The 11,063-nt window shown below is 48.1% G+C and overlaps 1 protein-coding gene across 3 annotated transcripts in view; it reads right to left on the bottom strand.

Annotated features, from left to right (window-relative positions):
- Positions 1–718: 718 nt before the first annotated feature.
- Positions 719–11,063, bottom strand: part of wdr33 (WD repeat domain 33) — a 49,234-nt gene continuing 38,889 nt past the window's right edge. For all 3 annotated transcript variants that reach the window (XM_078244627.1, XM_078244626.1, XM_078244628.1), the window contains 8 exons: positions 10,874–11,013; positions 10,620–10,775; positions 9,151–9,903; positions 6,004–6,061; positions 4,337–4,652; positions 3,487–3,644; positions 2,724–2,900; positions 719–953 (listed from right to left, as the gene is read on the bottom strand). In XM_078244627.1, coding sequence (XP_078100753.1) covers positions 811–953; positions 2,724–2,900; positions 3,487–3,644; positions 4,337–4,652; positions 6,004–6,061; positions 9,151–9,903; positions 10,620–10,775; positions 10,874–11,013 — 1,901 coding nt within the window. In that variant the 3' untranslated portion in view covers positions 719–810. The remainder of the gene's footprint in view (positions 954–2,723; positions 2,901–3,486; positions 3,645–4,336; positions 4,653–6,003; positions 6,062–9,150; positions 9,904–10,619; positions 10,776–10,873; positions 11,014–11,063) is intronic.

Raw genomic sequence — 11,063 nt, 5'->3', positions numbered from 1 at the left:
TGTGTCTCTGTGTGTCTGTGTGTGTGTGTGTGTGTGTCTCTGTGTGTGTGTGTCTGCTGTCTCTGTGTCTCTGTGTGTGTGTGTGTCTGTGTGTGTGTGTGTGTCTCTGTATCTCTGTGTGTGTGTGTGTGTGTGTGTGTGTGTGTGTGTGTGTGTGTGTGTGTGTCTGTGTGTGTGTCTCTGTGTGTGTGTGTGTGTGTGTGTCTGTGTGTGTGTGTGTGTCTGTGTCTCTGTGTGTGTGTGTGTCTCTGTGTGTGTGTGTGTGTGTGTGTGTGTGTGTGTGTGTCTCTGTGTGTGTGTGTGTGTGTCTGTGTGTGTGTGTGTGTGTGTCTGTGTGTGTGTGTGTCTCTGTGTGTGTGTGTGTGTGTGTGTGTGTGTGTGTCTCTGTGTCTCTCTGTGTGTGTGTGTGTCTCTCTGTGTGTGTGTGTGTGTGTGTGTGTGTGTGTGTGTGTGTGTGTGTGTAACATGAGCTTGGACTTGATGTGTGTGAATCTTTATTTTTCACCTCGGTGAAAACACGAAAACATAGAAATCTTTTACAAAAAAGCAACAAGACGACACACAGGTGACTCTGAAATAAAAGAGACGGCTGACGATTCTCTACAATATTTTACATTAAAATCATCGCTGCTTCGGCGAGACGGACGTCTGCTTCCTGTCGCCTCCGGTGTTTGCTTCCTGTCCGTACGTACGGACCAATCAGAAGCCAGCGTCCGTCGCAGCAGCAGCAGCAGAGATCTGACGGGACCAAAAGTCTGTCTCAGGATCTGGAGGAGGAGAGGAGGATCATGGGAGTTTGGTTCTCCAGGACTACCGGCCCCGGACGCCCCCCCTGGGTGGTCCCCTGGGCGCCGGTCCGCCCCGCCTTGGTCCCGGTCCTCCAGGACCCCAACCCCCCCGCCCGCCTCGAACAGGCGGACCGTAGCCCCCGTCCTCCCTCTGGGGGGGGTAACCTGCAGACACCACAGAGGAAGCTCGGTAAGAGAGAGAGACACAAAGAGACAAAACCCAAAAAATGATCTTATTTCTGTGTCTGAAACTACAATCTCTGAAACTGGTCCAGTATTAAACCAGAACCGGGCTGTAATGTTACCCTACAGGACTAATGTTCAGCAGCAGTTAGTAACAAGCTGTAATGTTACCCTACAGGACTAATGTTCAGCAGCAGTTAGTAACAAGCTGTAATGTTACCCTACAGGACAAGGACCAAACCCACCAGACTCCATGTAAATAATCAGGACTTTTAGCGTGTATAGAGCCAGCATATCTCCACCAGACTCCATGTAAATAATCAGGACTTTTAGCGTGTATAGAGCCAGCATATCTCCACCAGACTCCATGTAAATAATCAGGACTTTTAGCGTGTATAGAGCCAGCATATCTCCACATGTAAATGGGTGAATTAAGGGTTTATTTCAACCAAACCAGAGTGGTGATTGTTGGAACAGTGGAAAGATGAACCAAGACGGCTTTTGATAGTTTTATTTAGTTTCTGTCCACTTTGAATGAAGTGTGTTTTACGATGATAAAAGTCCTGATTATTTACATGGAGTCTGGTGGAAATATGCTGGCTCTATACACGCTAAAAGTCCTGATTATTTACATGGAGTCTGGTGGGTTTGGTGATGGTGATTTCGGGGCTGTTTCATGTTAAACTAAAAGGATCTTCCTCTTTAACTAAAAGGTCTATCTCTGTAGGGATCCTTTCATAATGTTGTCAGACACTTGTTAACATGAACTTCATGAAACAGGAGTCTCTGTGTGTGTGTGTGTGTGTGTGTGTGTCTGTGTGTGTGTGTCTCTCTCTGTGTGTGTGTGTGTGTGTGTCTCTCTCTCTCTGTGTGTGTGTGTGTGTAGCCTCCTCTCTCTCTCTGTGTGTGTGTGTCTCTGTGTGTGTGTGTGTGTGTCTCTGTGTGTGTGTGTGTGTGTCTCTCTCTCTCGCTGTGTGTGTGTGTGTGTGTCTCTCTCGCCGGTGTGTGTGTCTCTGTGTGTGTCTCTGTGTGTGTGTCTCTCTCTGTGTGTGTGTGTGTGTGTGTGTGTGTCTCTCTGTGTGTGTGTGTGTCTCTCTCTGTGTGTGTGTGTGTGTGTGTCTCTCTGTGTGTGTGTGTGTGTGTGTGTGTGTGTGTCTCTCTCTGTGTGTGTGTGTGTCTCTCTGTGTGTGTGTGTCTCTCTCTGTGTGTGTGTGTGTCTCTCTGTGTGTGTGTGTGTGTCTCTCTCTCTGTGTGTGTGTGTGTGTGTGTGTGTCTCTCTCTGTGTGTGTGTGTGTCTCTCTGTGTGTGTGTGTGTGTGTGTGTGTGTGTGTGGGAGTGTGTGTGTCTCTCTCTCTCTGTGTGTGTGTGTGAGTGTGTGTGTGTGTGTGTGTGTGCCCTCTCTCTCTCTGTGTGTGTGTGTCTCTCTGTGTGTGTGTGTGTGTGTGAGTGTGTGTGTGTGTGTGTGGCCCTCTGTGTGTGTGTGTGTGTGTGTGTGTGTCTCTCTGTGTGTGTGTGTCTCTCCTCCTGTGTGTGTGTGTGTGTGTGAGTGTGTGTGTGTGTGTGTGTGTGTCTCTCTCTCTCTGTGTGTGTGTGTGTGTCTCTCTCTGTGTGTGTGTGTGTGTGTCTCTCTCTGTGTGTGTGTGTGTGTGTGTGTGTGTGTGTGTGTGTGTGTGTGTGGGTCCAGAAATAATTAAACATGAAGTAACCCTTTAAGTTTCTGCTGATGTCATGATGATAAAAGTGCTGACTCACCTCCATCTGCTCCGGGGGCCTCTCTCTCTCGGGGGTCTCCGGTTCCCGGCCCGTCCTGCCACGGACGCTTGCGCGGCGGCAGAGACGCCATGTCCATCCCCTGCAGGGAGGACGAGCGCTCGCGGCCTGCTGGAGACGACCCATCATGCATCTGACCGTCCCGATAACCGTCATGACCTGCAGACAGGAAGGCAAGGAGTCAACCGCCACAATAAGAGTCTGCACAAACAATATTCTGAATGAGAGGGGGGGACACCAGAGCAGGGGGAATGAGAGGGGGGAACACCAGAGCAGGGGGAATGAGAGGGGGAAACGCCAGAGCAGGGGGAATGAGAGGGGGAAACGCCAGAGCAGGGGGAATGAGAGGGGGAACGCCAGAGCAGGGGGAATGAGAGGGGGGAAACACCAGAGCAGGGGGGAATGAGAGGGGGGAAACGCCAGAGCAGGGAGGAATGAGAGGGGGGAACACCAGAGCAGGGGGAATGAGAGGGGGGAAACACCAGAGCAGGGGGAATGAGAGGGGGACACCAGAGCAGGGGGGAATGAGAGGGGGGGAACACCAGAGCAGGGGGAATGAGAGGGGGGGGGGACACCAGAGAAGGGGGGAATGAGAGGGGAAACACCAGAGCAGGGGGAATGAGAGGGGGAAACGCCAGAGCAGGGGGAATGAGAGGGGGAAACACCAGAGCAGGGGGAATGAGAGGGGGGGGAATGAGAGGGGGGGGAATGAGAGGATTGTTAGGAAAGAGAAGCAGCCCCTCACCTCCCCCCCCTCTGGGTGGGCCGCCCCCCCGAGGCGGCCTCCCTCGGCCTCCGTAGCCTCGACCAATCGTCTCGTCCGGACCCTCGAAGCCCTCCTCCGGGCCGCCATACTCCTCAGGGTAACCTCGACTGCCGGGCCGGCCGGGGCCGCCTCTGAACCTGAAACACACGAGACCAGTTCAGACCAGATGGTCGACATAACGGACGGAAACAGCAACAAGAAAAGGTTAATAGAAACGACAAAAACATCAGAAAAAGTGACAGAAATGTCGTCGTCCTTCTGATTCGCTCTAGTCCGGTCGTCCCTCCTGATGCTTCACAATCTTGACGATTTTGTTGCTTTTTTTAAAAAAAAATTTCACTTTTTTAAACATTTTTTTTTTACTTTTTTAAACATTTTTTTAAACATTTTTTTTTTAAAACACTTTTTTAAACATTTTTTTAAACATTTTTTTTTAAAACATTTTTTTAAACATTTTTTTAAACATTTTTTTAAACATTTTTTTTTTCACTTTTTTAAACATTTTTTTAAACATTTTTTTTTTAAAACATTTTTTTAAACATTTTTTTAAACATTTTTTTTTTCACTTTTTTAAACTTTTTAAACATTTTTTTCTCACTTTTTTAAACATTTTTTTAAACCTTTTTTTCTCACTTTTTTAAACATTTTTTTTCACTTTTTTAAACATTTTTTTTCACTTTTTTAAACATTTTTTTTCACTTTTTTAAACATTTTTTTTTGTTCTCACTTTTCCTTCAAAGATTCTGAATCCATCAAACCTTGCATGTTTCTCAGAGACGGGGTTTTCTAAAGCTTCAGCTGCAGGTTTCTGTAAATCAAAGCGTCTCACCTGTCGTCTCTCCGTCCCCTGAACTCTCCGCCGGTGAACCTCTCGTCGGGGCCCCAGTTCCCTCCGTTGCCCCCCCCTCCTCGGGGCCCTCCCCCCCTGTGTCCCCCCCCTCCTCCGCCCTGGTATCCCGGTCCAGGTCCAGGTCTCCAGCCCTCCTCTCCTCGGCTGTGGAAGTCCTGGCCTCCGTCGAAGTCCTGCGGACCACGTCGACCCTGCTGGTTGTCGCCCCAGTAGGGACCCGAGCCCTGGTCGGGCCCTGCAGGACCCTGCCGGTCTGGAGGGCCCATGTGGTGGTTCTGCGGTGGCCCCCGAGGGTCTGAGAACAGTCAACAGTGGTTACCACATAGTTGTTGAGAAGTTTCAGCCTACATATTCAAATACTACATTTTTATTTCATATAACAGAGGGCCTAAATACTGTCCTATAGTATATAATACCATATAATAACAGAGGGTCTAAATACTGTCCTATAGTATATAATACCATATAATAACAGAGGGTCTAAATACTGTCCTATAGTATATAATACCATATAATAACAGAGGGCCTAAATACTGTCCTATAGTATATAATACCATATAAAAACAGAGGGTCTAAATACTGTCCTATAGTATATAATACCATATAATAACAGAGGGCCTAAATACTGTCCTATAGTATATAATACCATATAACAACAGAGGGCCTAAATACTGTCCTATAGTATATAATACCATATAACAACAGAGGGTCTAAATACTGTCCTATAGTATATAATACCATATAATAACAGAGGGTCTAAATACTGTCCTATAGTATATAATACCATATAACAACAGAGGGCCTAAATACTGTCCTATAGTATATAATACCATATAATAACAGAGGGCCTAAATACTGTCCTATAGTATATAATACCATATAACAACAGAGGGTCTAAATACTGTCCTATAGTATATAATACCATATAATAACAGAGGGTCTAAATACTGTCCTATAGTATATAATACCATATAAAAACAGAGGGTCTAAATACTGTCCTATAGTATATAATACCATATAAAAACAGAGGGTCTAAATACTGTCCTATAGTATATAATACCATATAAAAACAGAGGGTCTAAATACTGTCCCATAGTATATAATACCAAATAATAACAGAGGGTCTAAATACTGTTCTATAGTATATAATACCATATAATAACAGAGGGTCTAAATACTGTTCTATAGTATATAATACCATATAATAACAGAGGGTCTAAATACTGTCCTATAGTATATAATACCATATAATAACAGAGGGTCTAAATACTGTCCTATAGTATATAATACCATATAATAACAGAGGTCTAAATACTGTCCCAGAGTATATAATACCATATAATAACAGAGGGTCTAAATACTGTCCTATAGTATATAATACCATATAATAACAGAGGGCCTAAATACTGTCCTATAGTATATAATACCATATAATAACAGAGGGTCTAAATACTGTTCTATAGTATATAATACCATATAATAACAGAGGGTCTAAATACTGTTCTATAGTATATAATACCATATAATAACAGAGAGTCTAAATACTGTCCTATAGTATATAATACCATATAATAACAGAGGTCTAAATACTGTCCCAGAGTATATAATACCATATAATAACATTTTCATGGTCTGTGTGGTCTTACCTTTGCCGTTGGGCCCCTGCTGTCCCATCCCGTGCATCATAGGCCCCGAGTTCGGACCCTGGAAAAACCAAAATCAGATTAAGTTACCTTTAAAACCCCCAACAAACTAACCCTGAACAGACGTCACTTAAGGCTGCGTATCACCAGTTTCCACTTCTCATTCCCCCTGCTCCTCTCATTCCCCCTGCTCTGGTGTTTCCCCCTCTCATTCCCCCTCTCATTCCCCCTGCTCTAGTGTTCCCCCCTCTCATTCCCCCTGCTCTAGTGTTCCCCTCTCATTCCCCCTGCTCTAGTGTTCCCCTCTCATTCCCCCTGCTCTGGCGTCTCCCCCTCTCATTCCCCCTGCTCTGGCGTTTCCCCCTCTCATTCCCCCTGCTCTGGTGTTTCCCCTCTCATTCCCCCTGCTCTGGTGTTTCCCCCTCTCATTCCCCCCTGCTCTGGTGTTTCCCCCTCTCATTCCCCCCTGCTCTGGCGTTTCCCCCTCTCATTCCCCCTGCTCCCCCTCTCATTCCCCCAAATACTTAGCCTACCTTTGGAGCATTAGTTTCATATGATATATACAGTATAATATCTAGCTTCACAACGGAGCCTGCTACAGCCTCTGAAACACAGTAAAGTCAGCCTAAAACATTTAGGGCTTCTGAGAAAACATTTGGGGCTCAAACAAACTGAAATAAAGATCTACTTGCAACGCTACGGTCTGCAGCGCGCTGAAACAGATCAGTTTACATATAAATGCGATAAGACGGTGTATCATCGGCATAGAAGCGGCTCTGTTCTTCCGTTCCAGAACTGACCCTAACTTTAGCGCCTTACTTAGTTTCATATGATACCAATATCTAGCTTCACTCTTGCTTTAAAGTGCTCATATTCTGCTCATCTTCAGCTTCATCACTGTATTTTGAGGTTTTACCAGAACAGGTTTACATGGTTTCATATTTTAGTTATACTGCACATTGCTGCAGCTCCTCTTTTCACCCTGTGTTCAGGTCTCTGTTTTAGCTACAGAGTGAGACCTCACACTGCTGGAACATCTTTGTTGGCAGTCGCACATGCTCAGTAGCTAGGTAAGGACTACATGCTCAGTAGCTAGGTAAGGACTACACGCTCAGTAGCTAGGTAAGGACTACACGCTCAGTAGCTAGGTAAGGACTACACGCTCAGTAGCTAGGTAAGGACTACACGCTCAGTAGTGGTAAGGACTACATGCTCAGTAGCTAGGTAAGGACTACATGCTCAGCAGCTAGGTAAGGACTACACGCTCAGCAGCTAGGTAAGGACTACATGCTCAGCAGCTAGGTAAGGACTACACGCTCAGTAGCTAGGTAAGGACTACACGCTCAGTAGCTAGGTAAGGACTACACGCTCAGTAGCTAGGTAAGGACTACACGCTCAGTAGCTAGGTAAGGACCACACGCTCAGTAGCTAGGTAAGGACTACACGCTCAGTAGTGGTAAGGACTACATGCTCAGTAGCTAGGTAAGGACTACACGCTCAGTAGCTAGGTAAGGACTACATGCTCAGTAGCTAGGTAAGGACTACATGCTCAGCAGCTAGGTAAGGACTACATGCTCAGTAGCTAGGTAAGGACTACATGCTCAGTAGCTAGGTAAGGACTACATGCTCAGTAGCTAGGTAAGGACTACATGCTCAGTAGCTAGGTAAGGACTACACGCTCAGTAGCTAGGTAAGGACTACACACTCAGTAGCTAGGTAAGGACTACATGCTCAGTAGCTAGGTAAGGACTACATGCTCAGTAGCTAGGTAAGGACTACACGCTCAGTAGCTGGTAAGGACTACATGCTCAGTAGCTAGGTAAGGACTACACGCTCAGTAGTGGTAAGGACTACATGCTCAGTAGCTAGGTAAGGACTACATGCTCAGCAGCTAGGTAAGGACTACACGCTCAGCAGCTAGGTAAGGACTACATGCTCAGTAGCTAGGTAAGGACTACACGCTCAGTAGCTAGGTAAGGACTACATGCTCAGTAGCTAGGTAAGGACTACACGCTCAGTAGCTAGGTAAGGACTACATGCTCAGTAGCTAGGTAAGGACTACACGCTCAGTAGCTAGGTAAGGACTACACGCTCAGCAGCTAGGTAAGGACTACACGCTCAGTAAATAGGTAAGGACTACATGTTCAGTAGCTAGGTAAGGACTACACGCTCAGTAGCTAGGTAAGGACTACTGGACTACAGCTCAGTAGCTAGAGTAAGGGAGCTACCTGCTCAGTACCTAGGTAAGGACTACTAGCCAGTCAGAAGCAGAGTATGAGGGCGTGTCCCTGACAGTACCTAGGTAAGGACTACTAGCCAGTCAGAAGCAGAGTATGAGGGCGTGTCCCTGACAGTACCTAGGTAAGGACTACTAGCCAGTCAGAAGCAGAGTATGAGGGCGTGTCCCTGACAGTACCTAGGTAAGGACTACTAGCCAGTCAGAAGCAGAGTATGAGGGCGTGTCCCTGACAGTACCTAGGTAAGGACTACTAGCCAGTCAGAAGCAGAGTATGAGGGCGTGTCCCTGACAGTACCTAGGTAAGGACTACTAGCCAGTCAGAAGCAGAGTATGAGGGCGTGTCCCTGACAGTACCTAGGTAAGGACTACTAGCCAGTCAGAAGCAGAGTATGAGGGCCCTCACAGTACCTAGGTAAGGACTACTAGCCAGTCAGAAGCAGAGTATGAGGGCGTGCCCTGACAGTACCTAGGTAAGGACTACTAGCCAGTCAGAAGCAGAGTATGAGGGCGTGCCCTGACAGTACCTAGGTAAGGACTACTAGCCAGTCAGAAGCAGAGTATGAGGGCCCTGACAGTACCTAGGTAAGGACTACTAGCCAGTCAGAAGCAGAGTATGAGGGCCCTGACAGTACCTAGGTAAGGACTACTAGCAGTTTGTGTGTTTTCTGTTGGAGATGGTAAGTCTTTTGGGTGGACTTTGGGCTTTTTCACTTTGTAAACCTATAACTTGCACAAAAAGATATATAACACAATAAAGGAAAGGGGAAAAGCCAAAAGTAAACAGTAAAGTCGGCCTAAAACATTCAGGGCTGGAGCCCCAGAAACCAGCCCCCTGCGCGGGCCCCTGACTCAAACAAACACCCATTTAATTAGAGAATTGATTATTGTAAGCCAGCCCAAATGTTACTCACCTGGTGCTGCATGTATGGAGGTCCCTGCATGTTTCCTGGGGGTCCCTGCATGTTTCCTGGCGGTCCTTGCATGTTTCCATGGGGTCCTTGTATGTTTCCTGGGGGTCCTTGCATGTTTCCATGGGGCCCCTGCATGTTACCAGGGGGCCCCTGCATGTTTCCTGGAGGCCCGTGCATCCCTCCCGGAGGCCCCATCCCATAGTTGTTCGGCGCATTGCCGTGTGTCCTGGGTGGCGGCCCCATCATCCCGCCCTGCGGGCCCATCATGTTCCCCTGAGGTGGCATCATGCCGCTCTGAGGTGGGGGCCCCTGAGGATCCCTGGGACCCATTCCTCGAGGAGGGGGGCCCATCATGTTCCCATGAGGCATCCCTCTGGGTCCCATACCGTGTGGTCCTTGTGGGCCCATATTTCTAGGCGGGCCGGGGTGTCTCTGCATACCTTGGGGTCCTTGCATGTCAGGTGGTCCCATCATGCCCTGAGGGGGCCCCTGGTGAGGCTGGGGTCCAGAAGGGGGCCCCATCTGCCCACTGTGTTGTCCAGGGGGCATGAAAGGAGGCTGCATGCCTCCAGGGCCCATTGGAGGCCCCATGTTATTGGGCATCTGCTGAGGAGGCATGTTCGGGGGAAAGCCCTGCTGGCCAGGAGGCATGGGGCCCCCAGGACCTCCAGGGCCAGGGAAGGGGGGCATAGGGCCTTGTCCCTGTGGGGGGCCCATGTTCCCGTCTGAGTTCATCTGGTTCATCTTCATTTGCTGCAGCGAGAACCAAAAACGTTAGATTACAACCAATGGTTTAAGGAGGATGCAGAGTATTACTGGGTGGCTGTTATGGCGTGTTCCCACGACCGCGTTTCACATTCATTTGGTGCGATTACATACAAAGTCCGTGTGGGAGTTGGACTACCTGCTAAACTCTGAAATGATGTTTCTGTTGTGTTGATGGAGCAGCTGCAACGTTAGCATAGCTCTGATGGAACCAAACTCCATTCAGAAAACAAGCATTTTAAAAGTTGTTTGCGTATTTGAGACTTCCTCAAAACAAGTTTCCTTTTTATTTTCAACTATAAAAACTGCAAATTGTTGCAACAAACATACAAAAGACATCTCAACTTTTATTTTTACCTTAAATCAGGCATTTTGGGCCGCAACAATCTCAAAAAAAGGCCGCGAAATCCTGGAGGGACTGGGTGTTGGTTCTATTTCTAGCATGCACGCGTTTTCGGCGAGGCTCGAGCCGCGCCTGAGACGTGCGTGTCACGCAGGCAGTGTGCAAGCTCTTACCCGTTAACATGGGAGCCCAAATAAAAACAGACACGCCACGCAGCGGACACGCTCACGCCACGCAGCTGACACGCTCACGCCACGCAGCCGACACGCTCACGCCACGCAGCCGACACGCTCACGACACGCTCACGCCACGCAGCCAGCGTGCAGCAGCCCTAAGCTATCGCCATAATGTTGTTGCTCACCTCCAGCAGCATGGGGTTGGTGTACTGTAAAGCTGCCATCTCCTGCTCCATCTCTGCCTGAGTTTTCTTCTTCCCGTCCACCTTCTGCTCCACCTTCCGGTCTTTGGACAGTTCTCCACCGGGAGGCATCATGGGAACTTTGTTCTCTGCCCAGGCCTGCAGAGAAGAGGCCCCAAAACACAACCACGGTTTAGTTTCTGCTGTTTCTACGGCTCATCGAAGCTTCAACAGGACTTCAGCAGGCTTTGGCTTACCTGTTGGAACTGCGCTGGGATGGGTTTGGCGTACGGGACTTTCTTCTGCGGGACCTTCTTGGAGTCTTTACCCATGACCTCGTCCATGCCCCAGTCCAGACCGGGGATGGACATCTCCACCTCCGGAGCCGCCTCTTTACCTGGAGACAACAGTCACACCTTTACCTCTTTACCTGGAGACAACAGTCAC

This window comes from Sander vitreus, unplaced genomic scaffold (assembly GCF_031162955.1).
Source record: "Sander vitreus isolate 19-12246 unplaced genomic scaffold, sanVit1 ctg271_0, whole genome shotgun sequence".
NCBI lineage: Eukaryota > Metazoa > Chordata > Actinopteri > Perciformes > Percidae > Sander > Sander vitreus.
This window is presented reverse-complemented; position numbering and strand designations above follow the sequence as displayed.